Source organism: Physeter macrocephalus, chromosome 13 (genome assembly GCF_002837175.3).
Source record: "Physeter macrocephalus isolate SW-GA chromosome 13, ASM283717v5, whole genome shotgun sequence".
NCBI classification, from domain to species: Eukaryota; Metazoa; Chordata; class Mammalia; order Artiodactyla; family Physeteridae; genus Physeter; species Physeter macrocephalus.
In genome coordinates, this window is record NC_041226.1 from 1,039,326 (window position 1) to 1,057,663 (window position 18,338).

General features: G+C 41.9%; 1 protein-coding gene across 3 annotated transcripts in view; it reads left to right on the forward strand.

Annotated features, from left to right (window-relative positions):
- IFT88 (intraflagellar transport 88) overlaps positions 1-18,338 on the forward strand; it is a 76,768-nt gene that overhangs the window by 31,006 nt on the left and 27,424 nt on the right. For 2 of the 3 annotated variants that reach the window (XR_008619071.1, XM_055089685.1), the window contains exons 14-18: positions 5,120-5,206; positions 10,637-10,736; positions 13,840-13,935; positions 15,187-15,273; positions 17,236-17,422. Coding sequence is in view for 2 of the 3 variants with exons in the window: in XM_055089685.1 (XP_054945660.1) it covers positions 5,120-5,206; positions 10,637-10,736; positions 13,840-13,935; positions 15,187-15,273; positions 17,236-17,422 (557 nt within the window). In the remaining variant the exon portion in view is untranslated. The remainder of the gene's footprint in view (positions 1-5,119; positions 5,207-10,636; positions 10,737-13,839; positions 13,936-15,186; positions 15,274-17,235; positions 17,423-18,338) is intronic. The other variant, XM_028497284.2, reaches the window with a different exon arrangement.

Below are 18,338 nucleotides of genomic sequence, written 5' to 3' on the forward strand. Positions count from 1 at the left end.
CCCAGTTATCTATTTTATATATAGTAGTGTGTGTATATATATATATATATATATATATATATATACATATTTGTTTGTTTGTTTGTTTGTTTTGTTTTGTTTTGTTTTTGTGGTACGCGGGCCTCTCACTGTTGTGGCGTCTCCCGTTGCGGAGCACAGGCTCCGGATGCGCAGGCTCAGCGGCCATGGCTCACGGGCCTAGCCGCTCCGTGGCATGTAGGATCTTTCCAGACCGGGGCACGAACCCGTGTCCCCTGCATCAGCAGGCGGACTCTCAACCACTGCGCCACCAGGGAAGCCCTAGTGTGTATATTTTAATCCCAAACTCCTAGTTTATCACCCGCCCTTCCCCTTTGGTAACCATAAGTTTATTTTCTATGCCTGTGAGTCTGTTTCTGTTTTGTAAGTAAGTTCATTTGTATCATTTTTTTAGATTCCATGTAGAAGCAATATCGTATGATATTTGTCTTTGTCTGACTTACTTCACTTAGTATGATCATCTCTAGGTCCACCCATGTTGCTGCAAATGGCATTATTTCATTCTTTTTTTATGGCTGAGTAATATTCCATTGTGTATATATACCACATCTTCTAAAATTCAGTCTTATAATGTAAAAATGTCCAAGTTTCTTTTTCTTTTTTTTTTTTTTGGCTGTGCTGTGGCTTGCGGGGGGTCTCAATTCCCTGATCAGGGATTGAACCTGGGCCATGGCAGTGAAAGCCTGGAATCCTAACCACTGGACCACCAGGGAATGTCCAAGAATCACTTGTCATACCAAGAACCAGGAAGATTTCAAACAGTGAAAAAAGACAGTCCATAGATGCCAACACTGAAATGACAGAGATGTTAGAATTATCTGACAAATTTTAAAGCAATCATGATAAAAATGCTTCAGCAAGCAATTATGAACACACTTAAAACAAATGACAAAACAGCCTCAGAAAAGAAATAGAGTCTCAGCAAAGAAATGATATAAAGAAAAACCAAATGGAAATTTTAGAACTGAAGAATATAACAGCTGAAATGAAAAGCTCAGTGAAGGGACTCAACAGGAGAATGAAGGGGAGCCAGGAGAGATTTGGTGACTGGAAGAGAAAATGGAAGTTATCCAATCTGAACAAATAGAGAAAATAGACTAAAAACCAAAATAACCAGAGCCTCAGGGATCTCTGGGACTATTACAAAAGAACCAACATTTGTGTCATCAAGTCTGGGAAGGAGAGGTGAAAGGGATTAGGCTAAAGAAATAATAGCTGATAACTCCCTAAATTTGGCAAGGAAAATAAACTTACAGTACAAGGAGCTGAAGAAATCCCAAGGAGGATAAACCCAAGAAAATCCATGTCATCATATATCATGATTAAACTTCTGAAAATTAAAAACACGAAGTCTTTTTTTCTTAAAATATTTATTTTATTTATTTGGCTGTGCCAGGTCTTAGTTGTGGCATGCGGGATCTTCGATCTTCTTTGAGGATTGCCGGCTCCTTAGTTGTGGCATGCGAACTCTCAGTTGCGGCATATGGGATCTAGTTCCCTGACCAGGGATTGAACCCAGGCCCCCTGCCTTGGGAGTGTGGAGTCTGAAACCCTGGGCCAAAAGGGAAGTCCCTAAAATCACAAAGTCTTGTAAGGAGGCAGAGAAAACAACCCATAAGGGAAAAGCAATTAGAATGACAATGGGAAAGTCTTAATAACCTAAGCTCCCAGCTTAAGAACCTAGAAAAAGTATAAAATAATTAAGCTGTAAGGATGTATTGTACAGCACAGGGAATATAGCCAATATTTTGTAACTATAAATGGAATATAACCTTTAAAAATTGTGAATCACTATGTTGTACACCTGAAACATATATATAAGTTTCAGGGATTTTATGTATATATATATTAATATTTTTCAGGTATTATATATTTTATATATGTATAATGTACATCAACTATACCTCAATTAAAAAATAAAGAACCTAGAAAAAGAAGAGCAAAATCAACTCAAAAGAAACAGAAGGAAAGATATAATAACAGAAATCATTGGCACTGAAGAGAGAAACAATACAGAACATCAATGAAACAGCTGATTCTTTGAATAGGTCAGTAAAGTTAACAAACTTCTAACAAGACTGATGAAGGTAAAAGAGAGAAGACCCAAATTACTAGTATTAGGAACAAAATAGTAGCTATCACTACAGACCCTGCAGACATCAGAAAACTATTAAGGAAATACTACAGACAACCCTGTACACATCAATTTGAAACTTAGACAAAATGGACCACTTTCTTAAAAAATACAAACTACCGCAACTCACTTAATATGAAATAGATCGTTTGAATAGCCCTTTGAATGTTAAGGAAATTGAATTTATAAGGCAAATCTCCAGACCTATATGGTTTTACTAGAGAATTCTAGAAAATGTTTAAAGAAGAATAAACATCATTTCTATACAGTCTCTTCCAGAAAATAGTTCATTTTATGAACTAGTATTACCCTGATACCAAAATAAAACAGAAGAGACAGAAAACTACAGAAAAATATCTTATGACTATAGATTAAAAATTCTCAAGAAAATATTAGCAAACCAAAAATACTAACAAAATAGGAAAAGAATTATGCACCATGACTAATTGGGATTTATCCCAAGACTACAAGATTGGTTTACCATCTAAAATTCAATTAATATGATACAGGATATCAGTAGAACAAAGGATAAAAGCCACATGATCATCTCAGTAAACCAAAAAAAAAAAAAAAAAAAAAAAAAGAAAAAATTGGGGGGGAACAAAATCCAAAATCCATATTGGATTTTAACAAACAAAAAAAACTTCAACAAGCTAGGAGTAGAAAGGAGGTTGTTCCATCTGATAAAGGACATCTATGAAAAACCCACAGTTTCACATTATAATACCTAACGGTGAAAGAAAGAAAAGTAACTAAAAGACTTACTTATCCAGATTGGAGAGAAGTAAAACTTATCTCTGTTTAAAGATCACATGATCTTGTATATAGAAGATCCTAAGGAATTCCCCCCCAAAAATTTACCACTGATAAACGAGTTCAGCAAGTTTCCAGAGTAAAAGATAAACATGTAAGAATCAACAGAATACTATAGAAGTGTGGTACACAGTGCTAGTGAGCTATCTGAAAATACCGTAGAGGGGTGGTGGTACACGCTGCTAGTGAGCTATCTGAAAATCAACAATTACATTTACAGTAGCATAAAAAATAATTTATTAGGAATAAATTTAACAAATGAAATGCAAAACTTGTGCTCTGAGAACTGTGAAACATCATTGGAAGAAATGCTAAATAAATGGAAAGAGATCACATGTTTATGGATAGGCACTTAGTATTGCTAAGATGGCAGTGCTCCCCAGATTACAGATTCAGTGTAATCCCTATCAAAATCCCAGTAGTGTTTTTGCAGAAAGTGACAAGTTGATCCTAAAATTCATATGGAAATGTAAGGAATCCAAGAATAGCCAAAACAATGTTGAAAAAGAATAGAAAAGTTCGAGGACTCAAGCTACAAAGCCACACTAATTAAGACAGTGTCATAATACTTTAGGTTAGAAGCATAAAGACATACATAAAAGTCAATGAGATGGAATTGAGAGTCCAGAAATAAACTCTTACGTTTCTAGTCAATTAAACTGTCAGGACAATTCCATGGGGAAAGGATAGTCTTTTCAGCAAATGGTGCTGGAACAATTGATTATGCTCATGCAAAAGAATGAAGTTGGACTTCTCTCTCACACCATACAGAAAAATTACTTCAAAATGGATCATAGACCTAAAAGTAAGAGCTAGAATTACAAAATTCTTAGAAAAAAAACATAGAAGTAAATATTATTGACCTGTGTTAGGCAGTGGTTTCTTAGGTATGAAAAAAATAGGTAAATAGAAAAAATAGGTAAGTTGGACTTCATCAAAATTAAAGACTTTCATTCTTCAAAGTACACCATCAAGAATGTGAAAACAACCTAATGAATGGGAGAAAATATTTGCAAGCCATGTATCCAAGAAGGGACCTACTTCTACAGTAGGTAGAAGAACTCTTCCAACTCAATAATAAAAAGGCCAAAACCTAATTAAAAATATACAAAGGATATGAATAGACATTTTTTCAAAACAGATATTCAAATGGCAATGACCACATGAAAAGATGCTTAACTTCAGTATTCGCTAGGGACATGCAACTCAAAACTGCAATGAGATAGCACTTCACACCCCCTAGTGTGACTGAATTAAAAAGACAGGTAATAACAAGTGTTGATGCAGATGTGGAGAAGTTGAAACCTTGTATGCTGATGGTGGGAATGTAAACTGGTACAGCCACTCTGGAAAAGTCTGGAAGTTCTTCATAGACAACGTATGACCCAGCAATTTGTCTCCTAGATACATACCCCAAAGAAATTAGAGCATACATCCACATAATAACATAATAAGTTATACAGGAATATTCATAGCAGCATTATTCGTATCCAGAAAGTGGAAACAACCCAAATGTCCACAACTGATGAATGGGTAAAAAATATATGATCCATCCATGCAATGGAATATTATTTAGCCATAAAATGAATGAAATACTGACATATGCTACAGTACACATGAACCTTGAGGACATTATGATAAAGTGAAAGAAGGCAGTCACAAAAGACACATATTCTATGATTCCATTTGTAAAATGAAAGGTGAAGATTAGGCAAATCTATAGAGATGTGTAGTAGTTCAGTTTTAGGATTTACCATAGTTTCTGTAGTGGCAGTTTTCACCCTTTCATTTCCACAGACAGTGCAGATTATGCAGCTTCAGCTGCGGAGTCCTGTGTATCTCTCTCTCCTTCCTTCTTTCTCCCTCCCTTCCCCCCTTTCTTTCTTTCCTTTTTCCCTCCCTTCCCCCTCTTCCTTTCTTTCCTTCTTTCCTCAGAATGCATCACAGACCAAGAACTGCTGACCCCAAGGGTCATGGCTTGCTGATCGCATTTCCCAGTCGTGGTTTTCAACCTGACTTGTAAACAGATTGCTAGCATAGCTGCCCGGACAGTGTTTACACTTACATTTTAAGAAATAAATCGAAACTCTTTTTATACCATATTTCTAAATCTTTTTTGTTTGTTTGATATAGGAAAGCCATGGCAGAAAAATACATCATGACAGCTGCAAAACTCATTGCTCCTGTAATTGAAACATCTTTTGCTGTAGGTTATGATTGGTAAGAGAGAAATTCAGTATAACTGGATGGACATGATGTTTTCTAGTTTATACTTTTATTGATTTAAAATTTTGTTATTGGAAAAGTAAATAAATAATTGCGAATATTGATTTCTACTTATCAAGCAGTACTATTATATGGTAAGATTAGTATAGGCCACTCTAAAAGTTCTAACATAATTTTCTTCTTGTTCATGTCATTTTAGGCAAGTGTGCTACATTTGATATGTGGGTGCATAATTGCTTTCATTGTATAAATTCCAGCCTGTGCCCTCTTCCTTTTTACTTTATCTTTTCTCATTATGTCCTTTTTCTACCTTAAATTTGTCAGTACTACTAAACTTTTTATCCTGTGTAATACCTCTCACACCTAAAAAGGCTATTGTCTGTGGATATATTTCCCAGATAGGAGTGAAGGGTTTTTAGAGCTGGAAAAATCTTAGGTCATTTTTTGGATGAGTAGTTGAATTTGTTTCTTCCACCCAGTATGAGAATCCTCTTTATAGCATCCCATGTAGGTGCCATTTATCCTCTGCTTGGATTCTTATGGTGTTCAAATAATTTGCTTTATCTCTGAACATCTCTAAAGGTTAGAAGATTCTTCATTGTAGTGAATCCATAGTTGCCCTTCATGACACTCTTTTCTATGATCTTTTGAACCAGTATAGAGCGAGTCTGTGACCTCTTCTGCATGGTACCCTACCAGAATTTTTAAAGTCCAAGATACATGTACATAGTTAGAAAACCAAGTAAGTACAGAAGAGTTACAGCTCCCGTTTTCTAATTACTTTTCATGTTTCTTATTGGTGGAAGTAATGTATGCTTTCTTTACCATATCCTCATTACGATTCAGATTCTCGCCATGGAATCCATTGTCTCCCTGGTTTAGTTTGTTCTGGAGGCTTCATATTTGGCCCATGATGTTTGTTTTTCTGGTGTCTCCAGTTACCTCTCTGTCTTCTCTTGCACTCTTTGCTTCTCTTAGGTTATTTGGAGTCCTCCCTCTCGGAACTCTCCCTGCCCCAGTCTCTGTAAGCTGTTGGTTCCCTTAGCCTGGTGTTGAATGTTGTCTTGGGGTTTACCTTCATTTCTTTCCCAGGTTGGATCCTCTTTCTTTTTGAACATCATCTTTATTTTTTCCTTGATTTCTTCCTGAATTAACCCCCTAAGATCTATCTGTGCATGTCTGTGTCTAATTCTGTCCTCATTCTTGATTGATCGTTTATTTGATCAGGTATAATACCCTAAGTTGTAACTTGTTTTCTCTTAGAACTCAAAAAGCATTTCTTCACTGTTAACTAGCACTGTTGCTGATTAGAATTCTAACGCTAGTCTCATCTTTGCTGTTTGTAGGTGACCTGCAGTTTCTTTCTGATAATTTTTATAATTTTCTCTGTAGCTTTGTTCTGAAATTTCATAATGTGTTTAAATTTGTCTTTTTTTTTCTATTTTCCTCTTAAGCACTTAATAGACCCCTCAATTTGCAGTCTATGTTTCCTTTCAATTTGAGAAAATATTCTATTATTTCTCTGCTAATTTACTTCCTTTTCCAGTTATAAATTTCTATCAATTGGATTTGGACTTCCTTGTCACTTAGCTTTCTTATATTTTCCAACTCTGGTTCTGCTTTGCTTTCTGGGAGACTTCTTTGAATTTCTCATTCAACTATTCCATTTAATTGTTTTATTTTACATTTCCAAGAGCACATTCTTTTTCTCTGGCTGTTCTTTGTCATTGTTGAGTATGAGGGGAGGTCTGCAGGCTCCCCTGTCCACTGTCTGGAGATGGCGGTCAGTGGTTCCTGCTGCCCAGCTCAGCGCTTCGCTTCCCATCCCTGGATCCCCAGCCTCACCTGGAGCAGGAAGCACACTCCTCTGTGGTACTTTCTTACTGTAGCCTCCTTTTCTCTGCTTCATAAGCCAGCACTCTTTTCATCCTTCCAGAAATTGTATTTCTCATGGGGGTAGGAATGGGAAATAGCGCATGCCTGCTACTGTTTTGAATCAGAGGTTTTGCCAATTATTGCTGATAGTGAGGTAAGGGCTTTCTTTAAAGTTTTTTCTCTTTTCAGATAAACAGTTCCAGTTTTTTCATCCATTTCAGATACGGTGTGTTTTTCTAAAACGGCTGGTTTTCTACCTGACTGGTTGCTCACCTAGTTTATAAACAAGTTCCTTAAAATGTGTCCCTGTATCTGTATATGTACTCCACATATGTTTTGATCAATGTACAGTACAACAAATCACTGTATCCCTTTCTGTGAACACCAAATGTTGGTTGTAACCTAAGATCTCCTTGATTTGGGAGACAGGCATCTCACAGTAAATGAACTCTGTTCATCTTTAATTATACTGAATAGTAAATGTTGTTTTACTGTTACTAAATCTAACCTGAATTCTCTTAATGTTTACTAAATCATATGCATTTAATTTTCTAATGTTTTTAGCTTTTTAAGAAGATGATTATAGTTGTGTCTTTGCAATCTAGTAGTTGGTATGTAAGTGAAATTTTAAGTATTTATAAAATGCCAACCAGTCTGAGTGAAATTTTCCACTAATTTAACATTTTAACTTATCAAAACTAATTACTTTTGTCATATTAGACTTTTAAAATTTTTATTTATTTTATTTTTGGCTGCGTTGGGTCTTTGTTGCTGCGCGCGGGCTTTCTCTAGTTGCAGCGAGCGGGGGCTACTCTTCGTTATGCTGCATGGGCTTCTCGTTGCAGTGGCTTCTCTTTGTTGTGGAGCACGGGCTCTAGGCTCACAGGCTTCAGTAGTTGTGGCTCGCTGGCTCAATGGTTGTGGCTCGCAGGTTCTAGAGCACAGACTCAGTAGTTGTGGCTCACGGGCTTAGTTGCTCCATGGCGTGTAGGATCTTCCAGGACCAGGGCCTGCATTGTCAGGCGGATTCTTTTGCTGATTTAAAAATTCTCTCTTTGTCTTTGATTTTAAATAGATAGTTTTCTTACAATGTATCATAGAGAAAATTGTTTTCAGTTGAACTTTTGGGGTTATCTCTTAGTTTCATGAACTTGGATGTCCACATCTCTCCCCAGATTTGGGAAGTTCTCAGCCATTATTTCTTTTTTAAAAAATTTTATTGAGGGCTTCCCTGGTGGCACAGTGGTTGAGAGTCCGCCTGCCGATGCAGGGAACACGGGTTCGTGCCCCGGTCCGGGAAGATCCCACATGCCGCGGAGCGGCTGGGCCCGTGAGCCACGGCCGCTGAGCCTGTGCATCTGGAGCCTGTGCTCCGCAACGGGAGAGGCCACAGCAGTGAGAGGCCCCACGTACCGCAAAAAAAAAAAAAAAAAATTTTATTGAATTATAGTTGATTTACAGTGTTGTATACAACAAAAATAAATATTTATTGTTTACTGCAGGCCAGTTGGAAGTTCAGGATAAAAAGTATCTGCCTTCAAGAAATTTACAGTTTAGCTAGTGTTGGTTGTCACCTATGATCTCCTTGATTAGCTAAGTAGACAGATAATTATATTAGCAATCACAAAACATTGTAACTGCTGTTATACTAACATAACAAGTTATGTTTTATTGTGTGCTGTGTGATTTCTTAGTCCCAATTGCTAATGCTAATGTAGTTTGTTGTCATGGTGTCATGGAAGGCTCCCCAGATTAAGTGACATTTGGGCTGAGGCTTGAAGGATTAGTAGGAATAAAAGTGGGGGAAGGGAGGGAGGATGTTGTAAGTAGAGAGAAGAGTGTCTCAAGGGCCAAGATGTTGGCAGCCTTTCTTGTATAGATTCTTCTGGGTAATTAGCCCAAAGGTTCTAAGGCATCCTGTCTGTCTAGCCTGGTGGGAGCTTTGTTCCATCCTTAGAAAATTGAGGAAAAAAGTGACTCCAGTAATTTTCTGTGGGGCTTAATCCCTTTGCAGAATCCCGTTTGGGAACAGGAGGGGAAGAGCATCATGCTTTTGTCTTTGAGCCCCTTGATTTGTTGATGGCAGCTCAGGGAATGAGTCAGCGTCTTAAATATTTCCGACTTTTCTGATCTTCCACATCTTTGGGTCTGTGAGCCCCTCTTCATGGAACACCCTTCCCCTTTTGTCAAATTGATTCATCCTTGTCCCTTAAACCGAGCTCAGACATGTCTGGAATACCTTTCCTAGGGTCTCCACCCCTCCATTCCTGTATTTCTTCACCGCGGTTCTTACACCTAACTCAGTTTACAGGTCTGCTTCCCCTTGAGGGCAAGAACTGTATTTTGTGTGTCCTGGTAGCCCTGTACTAGACATAATGTCTCACACGTTGTAGACATTCGGTGACCATTTGCTGCGTGTGTTGTGGAATAGAGGGTTTCCCCGTTATTTTGGGGAGCCCTGCACGCTGCTTTGCTGAGAAGGTCCTCCAGGGGTGCCTGACAGGCTGGGTTTCACATCCTCTCTCACCACTGCAAGCAGAAGGGCTGTTTTATAAATCAGGGTTTAAAAAATGTTCTGCTTGAAGAAAGGGATCTTCTGCTTTAATAATTTTATTTTTTAATTTTATTTTTTAAAATTATGTATTTATTTATTTGGCTGCGCCGGGTGTTGGTTGCAGCATGCAGGATTTAGTTCCCTGACCGGGGATTGAACTCGGGCCCCCTGAATAGGGAGTGTGGAGTCTTAACCACTGGACTGCCAGGGAAGTCCCAGTATTTTTAAATTATTGGTCTAAGCCAGTGGCTTTGAAACATTTTTGAACCAGACCCTCAGTGAGAAAACGATGAAGCACCCCCCTTGCCCTTGTTATGCACAAAGCCCTTTGATATCTTTTCTCTTCTGTTATTTGAAAGGTCATGATCCTCAATTTGAAAAACATTAGTCTTGGTGCAGTGGCTTTTAGTAGCAATAGAAATTGGGCTCAAGTTCTTACTTGGCAGTTTTCTACTTGTGTGATCTATGTTTGCATCTACGACATGAGATAATGCCAGTCTTTCAGGGCTGTGGTGAGGACTAAATGTGTTCGTGCTCACAGGACCTGGCACATTGCCTGATGTTCAGTCAACAGTAGATGTTTTGTGTGCCCTGGGCAATGGATCCGTGAAAGTCTGTTCAAGTTTGGACACAAAAGATTAAATATATTCTCAAGTTCTGTAGAATTTTTCTCACCATCGGAGCATTTAAGATGAAAAAATATATAGAAACAGTTTTACCTGTTACAAACTGAAGTTTTATTAATTTTAAAATGAGAATTTTATTTAAAATGCCATAAATAATTAGACGCGGCAAGAGGCTAATGAAAAATTGGCTGAGAAAACGGGTTTGGAACCGAAGAGCTCTGTAACTTAATGCCTGTGTTGGAAGGAGTCAGGTGCTCAGTCCTACAGAACACTAGGGGCACTTTTAAACACTTCTGAAAAGTCACAGTTAAGAAAACCTAGATATGTTAAAACAAAATAAAATAACCGTTTTTATGCTTTACTTTATAGGTGTGTTGAAGTTGTGAAAGCTTCTCAGTATGTAGAGCTGGCAAATGATCTGGAAATAAACAAAGCAATTACGTACCTGAGACAAAAGGACTTTAATCAAGTAAGTTTAAAAAAATGTTTAGATGGAAGTTAATGTTAACTGGTCAAAGCGATAATACCTTGAAACTCCTTTCTCGATTACTGTTATCTGTGATTATTCTGAAGTTGAATAATATTTTTATTTCTGCCTTAACAAACTTTCCTTTAATATAGCATGTTTTAAATTTTGACCTGTTTGTCCTGTTTCCTTTTTTTTGGCCGCACGGCATGTGGGATCTTAGTTCCCTGACCAGGGATTGAAACCATGTCCCCTGCAGTGGAAGCGTGGAGTCCTAACCACTGGACAACCAGGGAATTCCCCTGTCCTGTTTCTTAAATTATAAACACTTGCCATGTAAAACATGGCTGCTAAATTACTAAACCATATTCTAGTCCAGAGGTCAACTTTCCCCATTGGTTTTCAAAGTGTTCCCTGAAGCTCAGAGGCTGTTCAGAGTCAAGCACGGGCAGTGGGGGAGGCCAGGAGCTGGAGCAGTTCTCCTGGCATGTGTTTTACGTGTTTGGTTTACTCGTTGACGTTGCGTTGGGCACGAAAGGAATCTGTCACTGGTCCCACCACTGTCCTGCCGCCTGGGGTGGGGTGGAACGGTGCTCCCCTTCCACAGTCTGCCTCACAGGAGAACAGAAGAACAGCTTTTTAAAAGGGGGCGGGGATCACAAAGGAGAATAAAGAGAATGAAACTTGATACCCTAGTTTATAAAACCAGTTGTTAGTAGCATATATGCCTGCAATGTAGAAAACTCAGCTCTTCTGCGTTTAGACCCAGAGAGTGAGGGCCAAAGGGGGCCCCAGTGTCTTTCCTCCATGCTCTCCTGAGCCAGATTTCAGGCTTTCTTCCTATTTAAGGACCTTCCGTTTTCCTGGAGACAGTAGAAGTAACTGACGCCTTTGTTGGGGAGGAGGGAGAAGGGCATCTGCCCCGAGGACATGAGCGAAGGGGAAGCAGCCCGGTGCTTATGGTATTGTCGTGTGGTGAGGGCTGGGGCAGCACACCGGCTGGCCCACGGTGTGTATGGATTCAGCGTGCTTAATGATTGTTTAGCGTGTGTAAAGCATAAAAAGACTTTCTAGGTATCTTTGTGTCTGTTCTGCCATCTGAGCATCACACCCTTGGGCATTAAAAATGCCACAGATGAAACTCTGATCCTGTTGGGATGCTGAAAAATGGAAGTGAAGTGAGACAGATTGGTCTTTGCTATCTTGCTGGAGTCATCTGTGGACCAAAAAAATAATTTCATGTCTGTGTGAGAAGTACTGTTACAGATGACAAAATAGAGAAAGCCATTTTCCGAGTTTTCTGTTGATACTTTTTTTTTTTTTTTTTTTTTTTTTTTTTTTACGGTACGCGGGCCTCTCACTGTCGTGACCTCTCCCGTTGCGGGGCACAGGCCTCGGACGCGCAGGCTCAGTGGCCATGGCTCACGGGCCCAGCCGCTCCGCGGCATGTGGGATCTTCCCGGACCGGGGCACAAACCCGTATCCCCTGAATCAGCAGGCGGATTCTCAATCACTGCGCCTCCAGGGAAACCCTGTTGATACTTTTAAATGGTCTTTTTAGAAAGGTTTAACGCTGTATTATCGTCCATGTTTTGAAAGTGTGTTCACTAAGGAATAAACCCGCTAATTTTTTCATATTTAAATTCATTTAACCCAAATCATATTGTTTGCTGCTTTTCTAGCTGTTCTCATTCAAGATATTTTTTGTTCCATTTGCCTATATACAATTTTAATATCAATTATTTTACTGATGTTTTAAAAATGTAATTTTTGCTTTCTTTTACATCGCTGCTTTTACTCTGTGTTTCTTTTGTTGTGTATTGTAAGTATGACGAGGTAGGTATAACACAATCTTAGTTTGGAAGGAACACTTTCAGGTTAAAAAGGATTGGATTGACGTATCTCATAAGGATCATTGATTAAGATGCTTTATTTATTTATTTATTTTTGGCTGCGTTGGGTCTTCATTGCTGCGCGCGGGCTTTCTCTAGTTGCGGCGAGCGGGGGCTACCCTTCTTTGTGGTGCACAGGCTTCTCATTGCGGTGGCTTCTCTTGTTGTGGAGCATGGGCTCTAGGTGTGCGGGCTTCAGTAGTTGTGGCGCGCAAGCTCTAGAGCGCAGGCTCAGTGGTTGTGGCACACGGGCTTAGTTGCTCCGCGGCACGTGGGATCTTCCCGGACCAGGGCTCGAACCCGTGTACCCTGCATTGGCAGGCAGATTCTTAACCACTGTGCCACCAGGGAAGCCCGAAGATGCTTCATTTACAACTTGGCGTAATGTTGTAAATGTTTCTCAAAAAAAAATGCTGAAATTGAAATCTCAGAGTATGGTTTTTTTGTGGTGATAGTGTTGTTTTGTAGCAGAGAAAGAACTCCACTAAAGCCACAGGTGGATGGGGTGAAGGCCAGTGGTGGTGGACAGACATACCCAGAGGAAAGCTGAAGCCCGTAGCAGATGGCATCAGCCAGGAAAGAAAACCAAAACGGAGATTAGTCTATTTTCCTAATTCTTCTTGGGGAAAAAAAACCCCAACTAACAATGTTTATTTTCATGATTTGTTTTGCCATTTACAACTAAATTTTATTGTGAACTTTTATCTGTTTCATTTATAAATTGATGTACATTATTTTACTTTTAAAAACAGAAATATTAGAGATGTATTCATTGAATGTGTAAAGAACAGTATGAAAACAGCCTATTTCAAAGCCGAAAATACCTGAGAATGTTCCTTTTATTAGAATATTTAGCCTTTTCAGGATAGTTGTAGTTTAGAAGCTTAAAATTTGAAATAATGCTTTTACTCTGTCCATGTTTTTAAATGAATGTTTTAAATTCTAAATATTTTTGTTAATTCTTCTGGGTAATAGCTTTGGGTTGCATTGTTCTTTATGTATTGTTTGGATTCGTAGCAATCTTTTGTGGGGAGGATAGATATGGTGTTAAACGTAGTCTTAAAGTATTGTTATCGATGAGCCACAGATTAACAAATATCAGAATTTTAAGATCCAACCAACACATTTCCTTGACTATAATATGAATAGCTGCTTTGAAAGGAACGGTATAAACTGATAGCGTTCCGTTTTTAAAAAATTACCATTGTTGTTAGTTTGCTTTCGAGTTCTGCTTTATGGATATCAGAAATATCAGAGAACAGCCTTCTTCCCTTCTACAGTCTACTCGAGTCAGAGGATTCAATGGATATGTGAGTTATGCCTATTCCCGTGCCTTATATTTAATTAATTAATTATTTATTTTTGGCCGTGCCGCACGGCTTGTGGCATCTTAGTTCCCTGACCAGGGACTGAACCCACGCCCTCAGCAGCAACAGCGTGGAGTCCTCACCACTGCACCGCCAGGGAAGTCCCCACTTGCCTTATCTTTTAAATTAGCACATACATTTATAGTGACACAATCTGAAAGTAAAGACGGAAACATCTCAATTCTTATTCAATGTGAAATGCAGCTTGTAAAGCTTAGAGGCTCCGAAGAGGAGCTGGGGGCTGGGTAGGGTTGGTGAGGTAGCTTCTGCAGGGAATCACTTCCAGGCAAGTTTTAGGAGCTTCTTGTTATGGAAGAGCCTTCCAAGAAAGAAAGTGAGAAAGGGGCTCTCAAGATGGACGGTATGGCGTTTGGGTTTTTCTCTTCCAGAATTTACTTTGTGGGATTATAAACTAATGGTCTAGAAATTTCCAACGGTTTTCTCTTAAGTAATCAAGACCCTTTATGAGAGCCGTTCTTTACTGCGCTATGACAGGGTGTGCAGGTCTCCTGCCCTTGGCCGCAGGGGAGTCAAGTGCTCGGTGGCCCGGCGCTGGGCTCGGACCGCACGGCGTCCACCGGCGCAGGGCTCGGACCACACGGGTGTCCGCCGGTTCAGGGCTCGGACCGCACGGCGTCCACCGGCGCAGGGCTCGGACCGCACGGCGTCCAGCGGCAGCAGCTGCGGCCCCTGCAGAAGCTGAGAAGGGCTTTGCTTGGACACAACTGCTCCCCAAGAGCCAGCGGCCAAGCATTTTCTATTCAGTAAATGTATTGTAAAGGAAGGAAGGAAAACCACGTCTTTTTCCTGTTTCTGGTGCCTCTCAGTAACTTCTGGGTGGAGAACTCATCCACCTCTCGTGCAAGGAGCCTGGCATCCCAAGTGTCCTGCTAGGTCGGGGCATCTCAGACTTGCCACGGGGTAAAAATGTGCTTTAAATTCCTCATGGCTTCAGAGTGTAGTTACGTTTGGATCTGTATCAGGTCACTTTGTGACACTCCCAGAATTGCTTTCTATCCCAGTTTTGAGAATTCTTTTTCACGAGTACTGATAATCAAGTGAAATTCTCATCTGTCATCTGTTTTCCTGAACACACTAATCACCCCTCTGTGCCTTCCCTGGTCTGGTCCCCAAACTTAAGCCTAAATGCTATCATATTACAAAGGTAATAACTTGCAGGTATTTCATTTTTAGGCTGTAGAGACCTTAAAAATGTTTGAAAAAAAGGACAGTAGTGTGAAGAGTGCAGCTGCAACCAACCTCTCATTCCTGTATTATTTGGTGAGTTCTGCTTTTCATAACTACGTTGGTACTGTGGTGTTTTTACGTTGCTGCCCAAGGAGGGGCTCTGGAGAAGCGGGGTGGAGAAGGACAGCACGGCGGGGGTGGGTCTGGGGGCTGCTTGGGTGGTGGACGTGAGTGCGAGGCCATCTCAGAAGGAGGACGGAGGGAGGACCTGTGGAGCTGATCTCAGATGGGAAATCAGGGTTGGAGATAAAATGCGTCGTTGTCTCTGTAGAGGTTTAAGCTTTGATGATGGATGCCATGGACGGAATGATTGTCTCCCCAAAATTCATTTTTGACGCCCTAATACCCAACGTGACTGTTTTTGGAGGTGGGGACTTAGGGTTAGCTGAGGTCATGAGGAGAGCCCCCATGATGGGATTAGTGCCTTTATTAGAGGAGAAGGGGACCAGAGCCCTGTGCCCTGTGAGGACACAGCAAGGAGGCCATCTGCAGATGTGGACATGGGCCCTCACCAGATACCAGGCCTGCTGACCCCCTGGTGTTCGACCTCCAGCCTCTGGAACTGTGAGAAGTAGCTGTGAATTGTTGAAGCCCCGTCTCTGGTACGCAGACAGCAGGCGGTGTCTTCAGGGTGGGAGCAGGGCACAGGGCTGGGGGCTGAGGAGGCCAGAGTGCAAATCCATGGAGGAGACAGGAAAGGAACTAGCAAAGCATGACGGCTTTGAGGAGGCAGGCATCGTGAGAGCAGAGAGGGGGCACAGGAGAACGAAGGCCCCAGGGGTGGGGGGCGGGGGAAGACTCAGCCAATGCAGCCAAGCGAGGCTCAGCCCACCCTGCAGGACCGTCCGCTGGAGCAGGGCTGGGCCTTTGCACCTGCAGGCGCCTCATGTTCTCCCCCCTCCCCCTCCCCTCCTCTCCCTCTCCCTCCTCCCCTCCTCCCACCCCAGCCCCTCCCCTGCCCTCCCCTCCGTGTGCAGCTGCCCTGCCCTGCCAGGACCCTGAGGTCATCCCCTCACAGCTCTCCAGTCCCCGTCAGCAACCCGTCACTGCTCTTCTCAGTTGTGCCTGAAGCTTAATCCGAAAGACAGTGTTACACGGTTTCGTGTTTATGACAACAGCACCCTGCTCTTAGGGAGTCCACACAGACACTTGGATGTGAGTGTTCAGAGCAGCGTTAGTCATAATAACCAGGAGTGGGTGGAAACAACCCAGGTGCCCGTGAACTTGGTGGAGAGGTCTGTGGGACTCGGATGCCCTCTGTGGTCCACAGCCCAGCCCGGCGTGGATCTGGGTCCTCTGCAGGAGGAAGAGCTGGACATGGGTGGGGAGCGAGGGCGAGCTGGGCCAGGGGGGCGAGTCTGCACCCGCCCTGCCCCTGGAGGCTGGGAAGGGCCTTCAGAGGGTAAGGTGCCGCCACACGTTCACATCCACGGCCACTGGACAAGGACCACGGGGGATGGGAGGTGGGAAGCAGCGCCCCTCCCTCAGCCACACCGACGAGGCGCCAGCAGCTACGTTGTGAGGGGTGGGAGGCCCTCGCGGCACAGGTGAATGCCAGCCCAGCCGTGTCCTAATCAGGCACTGGCGGTGGGGACAGAGCGGAGGCGTGGACTGTGGCGATGCGGGACTCACCGGCCATGCAGCCAGGGTGACGGGGCAGGAGGGCAGTGGGGCCTCCAGCTGGGTGGGTGCCGTAGGTGTGGGGAGCTCCCACCTGCAGTCAGTGATGACAGGAAAGTGGGTGCTGGAGATGGAACCGCTGGTGTGGAAGTGGTGGTGGTGTCCAGACCATGACTGTGGGGCAGTCGGTTGTAAGAAACTTCTTGACAAGGAAAACCTTTTGTGGAGTGAGTCCAGCGAGACCAAGATATATAAAATACGTGCTTGTTTATCCTGTCTGTAATCTCAGAAAGTCCCTTTATCATGTCTGTAATCTCAGAAGAGGCAGGAGGGGTACAATGAACTTCAAGTAATTTGTATATTTTTGTACTTTAGGAGAATGAATTCGCACAAGCCAGTAGCTATGCAGATTTAGCTGTGAACTCTGACAGATATAACCCGTCAGCTCTTACTAATAAAGGGAATACAGTTTTTGCAAATGGTGACTATGAGAAGGCAGCTGAATTCTATAAAGAGGCTCTAAGAAATGATTCTTCTTGTACTGAAGCACTTTATAATATTGGTAAGTGAAACAGGCAAAATTGCCTTCTTTTTTTTTTTTTTGCTTAAAAAGCTCCAATTCATTGAGAGGAAGAGTTCCTTGCAACAAAAAGTTGCAAAGAAGACTCTTGGATTATAGACTATTTTTAATGGAATTAATGACTCAGAATCTGGACACTTGTGAGATTTGGGTAGATGTAGCTGAAATTCCCTCTAAAAAGACTTCCAGGTTCCTCCCACCGTGGTATGAGAATGTTTCCCGAATTCCTGCTAATACTGGATATTATAATTCAACTTTTGCCAAACTGATAGGTGGGGAAAAAAATCTCATTTTCTTTCTTTTTTTTATTTTATAAATTTATGTTTGGCTGCATTGGGTCTTTGTTGCTGCGCACGGGCTTTCTCTAGTTGCAGTGAGCGGGGGCTACTCTTCGTTGCGGTGCGCGGGCTCTAGGTGCATGGACTTCAGTAGTTGTGGCACATGGGCTCAGTAGTTGTGGCATGTGGGCTCAGTAGTTGTGGCACATAGGCTTAGTTGCCCCGTGACATGTGGGATCTTCCTGGACCAGGGCTTGAACCTGTGTCCCCTGCATTGGCAGGTGGGCTCTTAACCACTGCACCACCAGGGAGGTCCCTTCCTTTTTAATCACAAACAATTTCAAACACTAAAAAAAATAAAGAGAGAAAAAGCATACTTCTGTACCCACCACCTATATTTAACACATTTTTACGTTTTGTTATTTTTACTTCAGATTTTGTCTTTAATAAACTGTTAAAGACCTGAAGACTCACACCACCCCATCCCTCCCCTGCCTGTCAGAGGTCACCTGACCCCCATCGTGTCCCCCTGTCATGTCCCCCCGTCTTGCCCCCACCCCGTTGTGTCCCCCTCATCCCCCCCCCCCCACCCCAACGTGAGCTCGTGCTGTTACAGACCC